A 15,060-nucleotide genomic window follows, 5' to 3' on the forward strand; every position below is an offset into this window, starting at 1 on the left:
GTAAATTTCACTCGCTACAGATTGAATGATAAATACGGATTTTTAGAAATGTCACCTGAATTCTCCCCCGGCGGCAAGTTCTGCTCATAATTATCGACCTCATTTGTCCTGTGAATTCATTAAGCAATTTTAATGAGCTGGAATCAGTATGTGGAATGCGTCCTACGTAAAATAAAGCCTTCAACAATATATTTTAGGGGCCTTATAGCCTAGCGGTCTTATTAAGTGGCAGCTAGGTGAGGGGTACCGGGTTCGATTACCGGTTCGAGGGCGAGTTTTAATTTAATTTAAATTTGTTCTCGGCCTTTGGGAGGGTTGTGCGGTACCGGGCGAGTGCCTAAACCGTACATGGAGGACATGGTCGAATTTCTAAGGCAAAAAGCACGAATTATAAAAATCTTATAGTACTTGACGCTGGCTAATGCACAAATCGTGCCAGAGCCATAAAAAAAATAAATAAAAAAAAACAAAATATTTAGGATATTTTTGAAGTTATACTTCTTTAGGCGCGTTATGAAAAATTGATGATAGTGAAATTTGTCCTATGCAAAATTAACAGAATGAAGTTGCCCACGGTAGATGCTACGGCATTGGAAATAATTTAAAAACAACATTCGAATAATAATAGAATTTATGTTACACCTTATAATGCCAAGAAGTTATACTTCTTTGACATTATAAAAAATAGTTTTTGATTGCATGCAAATAATTAATTACAATTAAAAAATCAAAGACTGGAAAAGGAGTCATTATAGTCAATAAAGTTCAGTTTACATTTGAAAAATTAAATAAATAAATATTTATTAATATTATATTTATATTTTATTATTTTCTAATATTAATTAGTATTGATTTAAATATTCAATTTAAATCACTTCTGATTATAATTCAGACACACTTATAAAATTCGCACTTGTATAATGAAAACAAAATGAATACACTAATCCGGTCAAATTAGACTAAAAAATAGGGGTAAGGTTACAATAATTCGCACTTGGCTGAATATTGGTAGGATTGCTCAATACACTATTATAAAGGAAATGTGAAAAGTCCTCATCGATCCGGCACGTGCAAAAAAATTTACTCCGGATCAAAGATCACAAAAATGGGTTTTTCGCGATTTTCAGCAAAATGGTAAGTTTTATCATAAAATTAGTTTAGACCAAAATTGTAGATCAGATAATTATCTATAAAAAATGTCTAAATACTTTTTTTCCTAAGAGCCACCGTTTTTGAGATATCACGATTCAAAAACTAATTTTATGATAAAACTTACCATTTTGCGGAAAATCGCGAAAAACCCATTTTTGTGATCTTTGACCCGGAGTAAATTTTTTTGCACGTGCCGGATCGATGAGGACTTTTCACATTTCCTTTATAATAGTGTATTAAGCAATCCTACCAATATTCAGCCAAGTGCGAATTATTGTAACCTTGGATGTCTAAATTGACCGGACTACACGTGTTTTAAATGTAGAAACTCAAAGCATGTGGATAAATATTATTAATATTTAATACACAGTGAACAGAGGCGGCGTCCGTGCGCCACAACTTCATTCTGTTAATTTTGTGTCACGGTGCGCGCGCATCGTAAAATTTCACTCTCATAAATTTTTCATAACGCGCCTAAAGAAGTATAACTTCAATTAATAAAAAGAAGGGTGCGTGTACTTATGTACGCGCGTGCTGCGTAAGAAGTTATACTTCTTTGGCTTTCTTTATTTTTTTTAAATATTAAATAATTAATATTTAACGTTAATAATTTAGTAATATTTAGTATATTATTCAATTATTAATTAATATTATTCATTCAATTTTATAACTAGGTATGTTTCATAACCTTTTAACTAAGTAACAATAGGTCTTTGTGAAAAAGCATTGCTAAATTTCTTTGAAAAAATAATTAAAACTCCATTATTTGTTTAAAAGGTACTACAAAGGTCATTCAAAATTCTTGGCATAGCTGCTAACTTCACGCATATTCTATTTCTTTTTACTTGTAGATTCTCTTATTCCCATCGATATGGGCGCGAGCGATCTCGCGCATGCTCGGCGCCCGGCTTGTTTAAAAAGAATTCGTTAGTGGGCAACTTCATTCTGATAATTTTGTGTCACGGTGCGCGCGCATCGTAAAATTTCACTCTCATAAATTTTTCATAACGCGCTTAAAGAAGTATAACTTCAATTAATAATAAATAATAAAAATGACCATACCAGTAGCTAACCCAATAATCGCTGAACGAGACACCAGCCTGAGTGAGCAGTAGTGATAGCAGTGTAAGACCAACCCAGGGCCAGGAGTTCACGCTTTTCAAATACTTCGAAATGACACTCCACTTCAGGTTCCCTTTCGCCCTTTCTTCCGCTGCTAATATCTGCTCCTTCTCGATTTTAGAAGCTTCCTCGCTCCTCACTGAAGTTCGCGACATACCTCTCACGAATTGGGGTGTTTCCTAAAAATATTATTAAAATCTAGTCTTCCTAGTGAATACTATGAAATATTAAAAATATTGTAAAAACCACTTTAAAAGAGAAATTCTGGAGTTTCTTGCCCATTCTTCTCCATATGAAACCTTTTGAAAGGGGCAACTATACTCTGATTTTTCATTCTGTAGAATTCTGAGATTCCATAAGTGATGCTACTAAAAAAGTTCTCCACCGAAAAGGGTCAAATTTTGACGCTGGCTAATGCACAAACCGTGCCAGAGCCATAAAGGGGAAAAAAAGTAAATCTTAATATTTACTTACTCAAGTATCTAACGTAATACAAAAACAACAAATATTTCAATATATCGAATTAACTTTAATTACTTTATTTTATTCTTTAGCTTGCATGCTTGCTATATAAAAAAGTTATGTTGGATTGTGTACACTTCAAAAACTCAAAAAGTTCTGCACCTATCGAGCTGAAATTTTAGCATGATATATAATCCGCATCAAGGATTGTTTTTATCTATTTTTGAACTGCAAAAACTGCACACGGTGTGCAAATTTGATTGAAATCGGTTCGGTAGTTTAAGAGTCCATAGCGGACAAACAACGTGACACGTAATTTATATATTTTAAGACTAGCTGATCCGGCAAACGTCGTTTTGCCATGTATATCATTTATAATAAAAAATGGGGGTTGATAGTAGAGGGGTGAAAATTAGGGTTGTATGTATTTTTTAATGCTGTATCATAAAATATTTTTTATCTAAAAATTTAAAAAAAAATCTAGGGGTGGACTACCCTTAACATTTAGGGGGATGAAAAATAGATGTTGTCCGATTCTCAGTTATATCCAATATGCACACAAAATTTCATGAGAATCGGTCAAGCCGTTTCGGAGGAGTTTAACTACAAACACCGCGACACGAGAATTTTATATATTAGATATAGATTATTATATAAATAATAGTGTATTTCTATGGAATTGTGTTTTAATATTTACTTACATTTTCAATGTCTTCCTCGTGTTTATCTTCCATCGTTGATAGGAGCGTAGAAAATTCCTTTCCAGATTTCAATAAATCATCAAGCGTTCCTATATTTTCCACTGCGCCCTAAAAAAATTAAAGTTTATGATCGAGTCAATGAACAGTATATTTTTGTTTTTATTTGTTTAACTTTTTTCTCATTTCAAAAAATTATTTTTTTATTTTCATGAGAAATTTAATATTATATACGAATCTTCAGCTAGCCCAATTTTAGTCTAATGGGCTCATTCTGATGTGTATCTTTAATGCCCTTTTGAAATGATGAATCACGCTAATGTTACGAACCTTATTTACTTATTTAGATTGCTGTGGTTATTCATTGAAATTTCTTGTATTACATTTCAGAATCGTAATTTAATTTGTTTAAAAAGCGAGGCAATACTGCTACAGGAACCAAATTAATTTTCTTTTTATTAATTTTTTGTTATTTTTGTTTATATAATATTTGTAGTAAAGGTTAATTAAATTGTAAATACTGTATTTGATTGTTATGATTACTAATAAACATCATTTCATTGATTTTTTATTTCATTGTTTCAGTTTGAAATCATTAGGTACTTAAAGAAAACGAATATTGTTACGACCAATCTTAACTTAACTTTTGCCATCTTAACTTTTGACAGTGCGTACAGATACCGGCAAACTTCTTGAGCATTATACAAGGGAGTGGGGGAAAGTTTGCGCATCGTGCACACAAACGTCAACTGATTTACCAATCTCGCAATCGACACGTCACTCTCCCGCCACCCACCTCCCAGTGATACCTAAAAATCGTGCGCAGGCAAGGACATTTGTTCAAGATGTTTGCCGGTATCTGTACAGGGAACGCGGTACGGTTCTGATTGAGTAATCTGTAGAGCATTGTAGTGAAGATGTTTGGCCTAGTAGATTGTAATAACAAGTGAGATTGGTGCCTTGGTGCGTTATAAATTAAGTGTTATTTGTAGTGTTAAAATGAAATCTATTATTACGATTATAGTACGACTACTAGATACGACTTATTAGTACGATAATTATTCGTGTCTTTTGTCGCACTTTACCCACAGGACGCCCACAACCCGCAACAATAATGACGATGTCAATGGAGTGACGATATTTCTTTAATCTAATAATAATGTCGTTTGTTTTATTAGAAAGACAAAATAAAATAAATAATAAATCAGTGGCGCCAACCTCTTTAGGTCTGGGCCTCAGATTTCTGAATCTGTTTCATGATCATTTTTAAATCTAATAGGCAAGTAGTAGCCTCCTGTGCTTGACACAAGCCGTCGACTTTTTGGGTCTAAGACATGTCGGTTTCCTCACGATGTTTTCCTTCACCGTTCGAGCAAATGTTAAATACACACGCACATAGAAAGAAAGTCCATTGGTGCACAGCTGGGGATCGAACCTACGACCTCAGGTAAGAGAGTCGCACGCTGAAGCCACTAGGCCAACACTGCTCTATGTATATTAGAAAGAACATTATGCAATATCATAGAAATCTTTTTTTTTAATGTTTTCAATAGCTTACGTAAATGGTATTGGTAACCCGGATGATTAAACACTACTACCTAAACCTACATTTTACAGATTATAAACTGTCAATGTAAATGTGTCAATCTGTCAGTTGAATCGATCGTGTGTCGGACGTGTGTGTGTATTTATTTTACACGTCGAATCTGCTACATATAAAGGTTGTATATCTTCGCCGTGGTTTTTTAAATGTAAGTTTTTAAGCAAATAGGTCACGTCTATAATCTGCTGTCTTCGTAGACGGCACGCTAGTACTCCCGTTCATCTAGCTAAAATAAAATTAAAGACAGTTCTCTCTGTGAGTGTGGTATGGACGAGGGCTCGACAGACCATATATTTTTTAACTGTTCTTTAATTAATGACTCGTTATTTGACCATCTTTCTCCAGATTTCCCTCGTCCATGTAACCTTAACTCCCTACTTTCCCTCCCATCCAGCCCGATCGTCAAAATTTTAGGGAAATTTATTACTGTTAATAAATTAAAGTTATAAATAAGATTCTCCCCTCCATAGCTTGTAGTATAATGTTAACCTCTTGTATATATTATTAGATGAGAAGTCGCCATTATAAATAAAGTGAAGTGAAGTGAAGGTTGTATATATTTTGTTTAGCCTAGGCTTTAAAGAAAATCTAGACAATCTAAACTCACATACATTATTTAACACTACAATGACATCCGCGGATTTGATGAAATGTATTTGGTGCGTGACCAGAATGCAGGTCTTCGAGCGGAGATAGCCTTTTATGCATTCCTCGAAGAGTTGTCGTCCAACGTTTGCGTCGACGGCCGATAATGGATCGTCCAATAAATATATATCTGCCTGGAACAATTTAATTACATTTATTTTAAAGGTTAAATCTCTTTATTAACTCATTGGTCTAGTGGTTAGTAGCCCTGACTGCGAATCCATGGGTCCCAGGTTCGATCCTCGGCTGAGGCGAACATCGATATGATGAGCATTTGGTGTTGTTCTTAGGTCTTGGGTGTTTAAATATGTATTTATATGTATATCTATCTATAATATGTATGTATATCCGTTGCCTAGTACCCATAACACAAGCTTCACCAGCTTAGCATGGGATTAGGTCAATTGGTGTGAATTGTCTTAAAAAAAAAAAAATCAGAGACAAACTATAAAGGCAAGTCATAATTAAAATAACGAAAAATTATTCGTGTAATAATATATGTTAGTTAAGTAAAGAATTAAATTGTTTCCGTCGTATTTATTATCCGGGAGGGTGAACCCCACAGCTAATTAAAGATTTAAGTTGGCGCCTGGTAGATATAAGTCTTCTTCTTCTTCTTTTTGATCATTTTCTTTCTGCCTCGTAATTAGCTGCCTCTGCCTTTATATATTAATTATTGTGACTCTGTTAACCTTTTGTATTGTATTGTATTTTAAATGTTTGTCTATACATAGTTCTATTTATTATTATTGTTATTTTTCCTTTAGACTTTACTTTATTTTAGTTTTAGTAACGGGTTATTTTGAGTTTTTTTTTTGTTAATAATTTTTGCAATTCTTGTACTCTACCCTCTGTAGGTGTTTCTTTTTCATTGTTCCACATTAGGGTTGCCTGGAAGAAATCGCTTGTTAGCGATAAGGCCGCCCGTTGCCTTATAACTTTTGTAACATGTTTTTTTTTGTATTTTTGTTATGTGTATGTTTGTGAATAAGGTAATAAAGCATAAATAAATAAATAAATAAGTATTGGTGACCCCAGAGCTGGTGCTATCCTCAACGAATAAGTATCGCAATACAGCGAGGAAATGCATGCACTGAAGGTCACAGGGACCAAACTTTTTAAATTTGTTTTAATGTTTTATTTATTAATTTTTAATCTAAATGTTTGACGGCTCATTGGTCTAGTGGTTAGTACCCCTGACTGCGGATCCATGGGTCCCGGGTTCGATCCCCGGCTGAGACAAACATCGATGAGCATTTGGTGTTGTGCTTAGGTCTTGGGTGTTTTAATATGTATGTATATGTCTATCTATATATAATATGTATGTATATCCGTTGCCTACCCATAATAGAAGCTTCACCAGCTTAGCATGGGACTAGGTCAATTGGTGTGAATTGTCCAATCATAAAAAAAATATATTTCTTTTTTGACGTTCATAAGTACCTATATGAATAACTGATTTTTGACTTTTGACTTTTGTTCTTCTCTACTATTACCATTTACCACTGTTTAGCACTTAAGACTAACATAAATTTAATAATTCAAATGGTTTTGCCCTTAAAAAATTCTCAATAGCCTCAACGTATCACGTAAATTAATGTAAAAAAGTTATTTATTGCTAGTCAAATTCATGGAAAATTTATGAAATACCTCTCTATATATAGCCCTTGCCAAATTGATTCTGGCTCTTTGCCCCCCGGATAATTGAACACCGCGCTCTCCAACTAAAGATAAATCCGCGTATGGAAATTGCTTGAAGTCCGGAAGTAAACAGCATACCCTGCAAACCTATAAAATAAAACGTGTGCGTTCTTATGAAAAATAAAATAATAAAATAAAATATGTTTATTATGGAACATAAGATACATGTATCACTTATTCCACGTCATTAAATTTGAATTTGTTGGCATCCCTACTCATCGGCAAAGAAAGAAATAGCCGGCGTAAAAAACTCTCGGTACTCTTTTTACCTTTATCGCAAATTAATTAGAGGTAGCCTGTCTAGCACTAGTCCCAGGCCCTTTTATCAACTAGATAATCGTTGACTTTATAGTAAGCCTTTTTACACAGCTTTTCTTTAATACATTTCTTAAATTTATGGAAAGGCAGAGATAAAAGAGCCTCTGGGATTTTATTAAAGAAGAGTATCCCTTTCCCCGAATTACTAACTTTAGATAGTCTAGTACGGGGAAATTGAAAATATGTACACGCGTTAGAAGTTATACTTCTTTGGCATTATTAAAAATAGTTTTTGATTGCATGCAAATAATTAATTACATTTAATAATCAAAGACTGGAAAAGGAGTCATTATAGTCAATAAAGTTCATAGTATCATCATCAAGTAACATAAATTCTATTATTATTCGAATGTTGTTTTTAAACTATGTCCAATGCCGTAGCATCTTCCGTGGGCAACTTCATTCTGTAAATTTTGTGTCACGGTGCGCGCAAAGTAAAATTTCACTCTCATCAATTTTTCATAACGCGCCTAAAGAAGTATAACTTCTAACGCGTGTACGGAAGTACACACGTTTTTGAAGTTATACTTCTTTGGGGTAACGCATTATCTAGTTACATAAAGTTTATTTTAATATCACAAAAAAAATATACATAATAAAAGAAATGGACAAGAAGAATATTCAAGGCAATCGTGGTCGTCGGGTTAGGTACGCCTCGACACACCCGGACTAAATCCAGGAGTACTAGAGTACAAGTGAAAAGTACCCACAACCGACGATGGTGAATGTCATGAAAGTGGATGAAGCGAGAGAGGTAAGGACGGTAGCAAGTGGGGATCCATGGTGTACCCCTACGGGAAAAAGGCGTGAATATACAGGATGGCCAAAAAGTCGTGGATCAAACGCAAATAGGGGATAGATGAGGTCATCAGCTGCAAAAAATTGTTGTACGGGAGGTCTTTAAGCTCAACCCCTGCAGAGTTGTAATTTATTTTGCGTTTTATAAGAAAATTAATTTTTCTTATTAAAATTCGAAAAAATCTACATCCTGTATCTTTCTCATAATATCCACTAGATTGGTACTGATGAGTTCTTACGTTAGCCATACTATTTATAGATGTTTATTGAGTGTATTGAAGATAATATTAAGTTATACGATATAATTTTTTTTCAAATCAAAACTTTTTATTTACTTCGGACCCCACTGTGAAAAAAAATTACTCTACCGAAAAGTGACCCTATATTACAAGTTTTGGCGCATTTCATAGGGATTCTGAATAGGTATTACACATGGCCCTGAATCGCTCTAATATCTTTATAAGACGCAAAATAAATTATAACTATGCAGGGGTTGAGCTTAGAGACCTCCCGTAGAACAATTTTTTGCCGCTGATGACCTCATCTATCCCCTATTTGCGTTTAATCCACGACTTTTTGGCCACCCTGTATAAATTAATCGTAATCGTAGTATGTGGGTACCTCATTATATTTATTTTTATCGTATGGCAACCCAAATAGTATATTCTCTCGGACGCTCGCGGGAAATAGCCAGGCTTCCTGTGAGGCATACGACACAGTTCCCTTCATGGTAACATTACCACTAAGAACCGGTAACTCGTTAAGAAGAACTTGGAGAAGAGAAGACTGTAAAAAAAAAGTTTTCTTATTCGCAAAACAGCAAGGGTATTCTATTTTTTATACTTTTGGTAATCTAGTATTTGCCGACTGAACGGCACCCGTACTCTGCATCTTCCAATCTTACTGTTAAATCGATATAGTTCTCTCATTAGAGCAGTGTTGGCCTAGTGGTTTCAGCGTGTGACTCCTGAGGTCGTAAGTTCAATCCCCGGCTGTGCACCAATGGAATTTCTTTCTATGTGCGCATTTAACATTCGCTCGAACGGTGAAGGAAGAGATCGTGAGGAAACCGGCATTAGACCCAAGAAGTCGACGGCGTGTGTCAGGCACAGAAGGCTGATCACCTACCTGCCTATTACATTGAAAAAAATATCATGAAACAGATTCAGAAATCTGAGGCCCAGACCTAAAAGAGGTTGTAGCGCCACTGATTTTTTATTTTTAGTTCTCTCATTATCCGTAGCCAGCGCAAAGTTACCACCTTGGAATGGCGAAACAAAAAGTCATTAGTATCGCTAAAGGAATTACAGAATCGTAAATAGAAAAATTGGCCTAAAGGTCTAAAGGGATAGATACCAGGCCATAAACTCTAAAAAAAAAACAATTGAAAAACGAGAAATATTAAAAAAGATGCGTAAATAAGAGAGTATATCTTACCTTTCCAGAACCAACGGGCCCGATAATTGTGCATAGTTTATTCTTACGCAAACGTAAACATATATTTTTTAAAGTTTTTGTCTCGTCTGGCTTCTTCCAAGAAGCTGTCACGTTGTCCAACTCAACAACAAACCCTTCGGACTGCGAGTGTGAGGATACTAAAAAAATGTGTGCGTGTAATAGATGTACACACGTAAGAAGTGAAACTTCTTTATGGCCTTATTTTTCGAAAAATGATCTACTATATGCAACTTAACGAAATTGGTTAAATAAAGTTTAACAAAAGGCTTTTATTATCATAGACATGAATACAAATACAATTATTTCATTTTACCTTATTACTACTAAGATTATTACAGAATTTCATTAATTGTAATAGAATTATTACTATCATTGTTGTCGTTATTTTGCTACAAAATTTCTCCCATACGTCGATAAAGAACTTTCATTCCAACGCCGATAAAGAAGTTTGTCTTCAAAAAGCAACATGGCGCGTAACGGAAAAATGTGACGCATAACGAAAAAATGTTGCACTAAATTTTTTTCCAACCCCGATAAAAAAGTTTCACTTCAAAAATATCGACCTATTTCAAGCCAGCAATAACATAAAAACACAGCCATGTTTTGGAACAAATTTCTTGAAATGGCGACAATTAGTATGTCAACTGTCAAAGTGTCGATTCGATTGTTTAGCCTAATTCAAAGCGGTCTTATTAAGTGTCAGCTAGGTGAGGGGTACCGGGTTCGATTCCCGGTTCGACGGCAAGTTTTAATTTAATTTAAATTTGTTCTCGGCCTTTGGGAGGGTTGTGCGGTACCGGGCGAGTGCTTAAACCGTACATGGAGGGTACGGTCGAATTTCTAAGGCAAGCAGTGAGTATGCTACCTAAGAAAGGAGACTGTGAAGGTTTAGAACGTAGCAATACGTTCTAGGCCGAGGATGGCAAATTACAAAGTGCGAATTATAAAAATCTTATACTTGACGCTGGCTAATGCACAAACCGTGCCAGAGCCATAAAAAAAGTCATATAATGTAAGATAGAGATTAGAAAGAGTAAGAGTGTTTATTGCAAGTTCTTCTCGCTCTCGACCGCACCACGTGCCGTTGATTTAGGAGATCGAAATAAATGTAAATTTGGAAGTGCCTAAGTGCAAATTGCGTTACATGAATAAATTATATTTTGATTTAATTGCTACTCGAATTTTTTAAATCTATAGTTATTGCTTTATATGTGTCACTGCAGTTAAAAGGTTCTCAACAATTTCAATAGTAAGTAGTGGTAATGAATATCAGTAGCTTGGAAAGGCAATAATCTATATATATATAATGAAAATGGTCTTCGTTTGAGGCTCAATACGCCTAAACCACTGATCGTATCGACATGAAACTACCACCATTCGATGCGAAATTTTACCTAGATGGTTTATGGCTATTTATTTATTAAATTCCATTCCACGTTCCTTCATTTTATTGCTGTTTTACTTTTATGAAAATTTATTCGGGGAGGCTTCCTAGAACCTCTAAACGTCAACATCTGTTAAAAACTCGATTTTCGAAATATTTCAATTTTCTTAGCGGGAAGTTAAAAAGAAGAATAATAAAACTATGAAAAAAAAAATAATGAAACATAAAATTTATTTTAATTCGTCCAGCAAAGCGGGCGCGAAACGGCTAGTACTTCTAAAGAAATATTCTATAGCGTATTACCGAACAAATACGACTTAGGGTCCTTCAAAAAAAGAGGATACCCGTTGTTGTAAGGACGGCAACGCACTCGCCAGCCTTCTGGCAATGTGTCCATGGGCTATCACATAGCATCAGATGAGCCTCCTGCCCGTTTGTGTGTCCATTAAAAAAACTCACCTACTGAGCTTCTTGCTTCGTTGCTAACTGAATATTTTTGAAGTACAGAATCTTTATTTTCAATTGTTTTCCCATTAAATTCGACTGGCGCTGGTTTCGATAGTAGCGATAAATCCTCTCTCTCATCTGCATAATTGAATACAATTGATAAATGTTGACAAGATAAATTACGCCCTATTGTTGCTGCAGTAAATTTTTGTTATGGAAGCTTCGTGTTAATTGAATACTGTTACGTACAGCCCTGCGATTCTGTAACTCACCTTTCGAACTCACCTCTGAAAAGGTGGGAGCTTGTAGTTTATTGATTATTAGAATGCCAAATCATAAAATGACTGCTTCACGACTGATTTTAAAAGCGACCGTCGATGCGAAAGCCGCTGTGTGAGTTCGAAAAGTGAGTTATAGAATCGCAGTTCAGATATTAGCGGTCTCCAAGTTAGGGACCGTTCAAGTATTACGTAACGAATTTGGGGGGGGGGGGGGGGGGTCCTTTTGTAAAACGTTACGATACAGGGCGGGAATTGAATTACGCGTTATTGTTAATATTATTTTCGACTTTCCAGTACTTACACCTCATAATGGTAACTGTTAGGTATAAAGAGTCACTAGGTGGTCACGAAACGTTTTACTATACTTGGGTACAGAAAAACGTTACGGCGCGTTACATGGGGGGATGTCAATAATCTCCAAAAATTGCGTGACGTAATACTTGAACGCTCCCTTAGTAGGTAGGTATATTTTAAGAGAGTTTTTTTTTAATATCCAATTTCGATACAACTCTTGGAAAAAATTGAAAAAAAGCGAAATATAGAAATGAAAAATAATCAATTGCACCTTACCCATAATAAGAACGTTTTTGATTCGCTCAAGTGTCACGCCTAGTTCCGATAAGCTAGCTATCGCAAGCGGTAAAATAAACGTCAAATTCATTTGTACCAAGCTCAAAAACAGCTTAATTGGGTAGATCTGAAAATGTATGATTCACAATTATTGAAACTTTAGGCAATAAACTGATTTATTAATCCAATAAGAGGTAATTTCTAAGTCAAACACAATTAAAATGTTATTTATATGGCTCAAAGTGTTTAGATTTTCGTTGGATATTTAACAGTACATTCCAGTTCCATTCCATTAATTAGAGGCAAACAAAAACACGAAGAGTTAAAAAAAAATAACCAAAAAATTAAATGAAAAAAAAAGGATAAAATTTCATAGTTATGGATATCGAGAGCGAGCTCGTTTATCAGAACGCGTAATCTGGATATCGGTGAATTTATGAGTTTAAATGGCTGGCATTAACTTAAATACTTTACCACAGTAGCTGTCAGCAAATTTCCATTTAACACAATTGTGAGGGTAGTTATGGATATCCAGTTATATCCAGTTATATGGATATATCAGTTTAAATGGCTGGCATTAACCTAAATACTTTACCACAGTAGCTGTCAGCAAATTTCCATTTAACACAAGTGTGAGGGTAGTTATGGATATCCAGTTATATCCAGTTATATGGATATATCAGTTTAAATGGCTGGCATTAACTTAAATACTTTACCACAGTAGCCGTCAGCAAATTTCCATTTAACACAAGTGTGAGGTTAGTTATGGATATCCAGTTATATCCAGTTATATGGATATATCAGTTTAAATGGCTGGCATTAACTTAAATACTTTACCACAGTAGCCGTCAGCAAATTTCCATTTAACACAATTGTGAGGGTAGTTATGGATATCCAGTTATATGGATATATCAGTTTAAATGGCTGGCATTAACTTAAATACTTTACCACAGTAGCCGTCAGCAAATTTCCATTTAACACAATTGTGAGGGATGTTATAAAAAGCGTGGTTCTTTCAGCAAACATCATAAAACCTATGAACACACTCCGGACGAATAGGGACCTTCGTAATGCCCATACTTCGTATTCCCTTGCCAATGTTACAATTTTTAAGAACGATTTCTCCCAAGCATACATTTTGATTACCTTAAAAATTTAAATATATCTTAGTGGTAGGAAGCCCGACAACACACCCGTAAGCCTAGACGCAATTGGAATTGACAGTGGATAGCAGCCTTGCGATTCTGTAACTCACTTTTCGAACTCACACAGCGGTTTTCGCAGCGGCGGTCGCGCTCAAATCAGTCGTAAAGCAGTGATTTTACGATCTGGCATTCTGATAAACAATATACTACAAGCTCCCTCCTTATTATATTACAGAATCGCAAGGCTGTAAGCACTTCTTTCTAATATCTATGTATTTAAAAGCAAATGTTCTCTTGAAACACGACAAAATATAGTTTGTAGTTCGAGTATGGAAGAGTTAAAAAAATATACTTGGACAATTGCTTCGCTGGGGTTCGATCCCATGACCTCCAACTACACCAGGTGTATTAAGAACTACCCAATAAATTTCAAAATTTTTCAAAAAAAAAAATTATTTAGATTCCGTTTAGAATTCAGAACTTAATATTAAACATAACACAATTCCACGTTTGCTAAGTTAAAATTCAAAAATATCTAAAACTACTACTACTACTACTACTACTACTACTACTACTACTACTACTACTACTACTACTACTACTACTACTACTACTACTACAGATATCTAAATCAAACTAAAAAAGTTCCTTATAGGTATTATACAATTTCATGAATATATTACAGGTCAAAGTCTATTTTTTTAAACATTTGGTATGTAATTTCAAATCGGGTTTACATAATAGCCCTGCAGGTATTTCATATCAACTATCAACTCACTTGAATTCCACTTATAATCTCACTCATTAATTTTATTCTTTTATCTGTCCTCTGTGCGACTGTACGACGGATCGTCGCCGTATATTTCGTGAGGGTAGCTGCAAAAATTGTAAATATTATGCCAGAATTTCAAATAGAAGTCCTTTATACAATATAAAGATAAAATCAGTGGCGCTTTAACCTTTTTAGGTCTGTGCTTTAGATTTCTGTATCTGTTTCATTTTTCGAAATTTTTCAAAAAAGTTTCACAAATCAGCCCAGCAGATGGCGCTACAGTCGATACTTTCATACTTTGATTAATATTCGAATCGCTTGAAATATCATCTAGGACAACGTCTGTGGGGTCCGCAAGTAACTTTTTATAGCGGGAAAAACTTCGTTAGCGCTTTTCAGAGTATAAAGTCTCGTAGTGATCGTAGAATGAAGGTTTATTAGTGTACTATCTTAAAAAGGGGATAAATCGACGTCCGCCGTTCCACAACTGAGCCTTTTTCAAGG

The 15,060-nt window shown here is 34.8% G+C and overlaps 1 protein-coding gene across 2 annotated transcripts in view; it reads right to left on the reverse strand.

Annotated features, from left to right (window-relative positions):
* LOC125061769 (ATP-binding cassette subfamily C member 4-like) overlaps positions 1-15,060 on the reverse strand; it is a 55,336-nt gene that overhangs the window by 26,909 nt on the left and 13,367 nt on the right. For both annotated transcript variants that reach the window (XM_047667368.1, XM_047667367.1), the window contains exons 5-15: positions 14,563-14,660; positions 13,588-13,785; positions 12,640-12,766; positions 11,801-11,926; positions 9,937-10,094; positions 9,121-9,285; positions 7,333-7,470; positions 5,649-5,816; positions 3,438-3,545; positions 2,215-2,453; positions 56-108 (exon numbers count right to left, since the gene is read on the reverse strand). In XM_047667368.1, the coding sequence (XP_047523324.1) occupies positions 56-108; positions 2,215-2,453; positions 3,438-3,545; positions 5,649-5,816; positions 7,333-7,470; positions 9,121-9,285; positions 9,937-10,094; positions 11,801-11,926; positions 12,640-12,766; positions 13,588-13,785; positions 14,563-14,660 (1,578 nt within the window). The remainder of the gene's footprint in view (positions 1-55; positions 109-2,214; positions 2,454-3,437; positions 3,546-5,648; positions 5,817-7,332; positions 7,471-9,120; positions 9,286-9,936; positions 10,095-11,800; positions 11,927-12,639; positions 12,767-13,587; positions 13,786-14,562; positions 14,661-15,060) is intronic.

Source organism: Pieris napi, chromosome 24 (genome assembly GCF_905475465.1).
Source record: "Pieris napi chromosome 24, ilPieNapi1.2, whole genome shotgun sequence".
NCBI lineage: Eukaryota > Metazoa > Arthropoda > Insecta > Lepidoptera > Pieridae > Pieris > Pieris napi.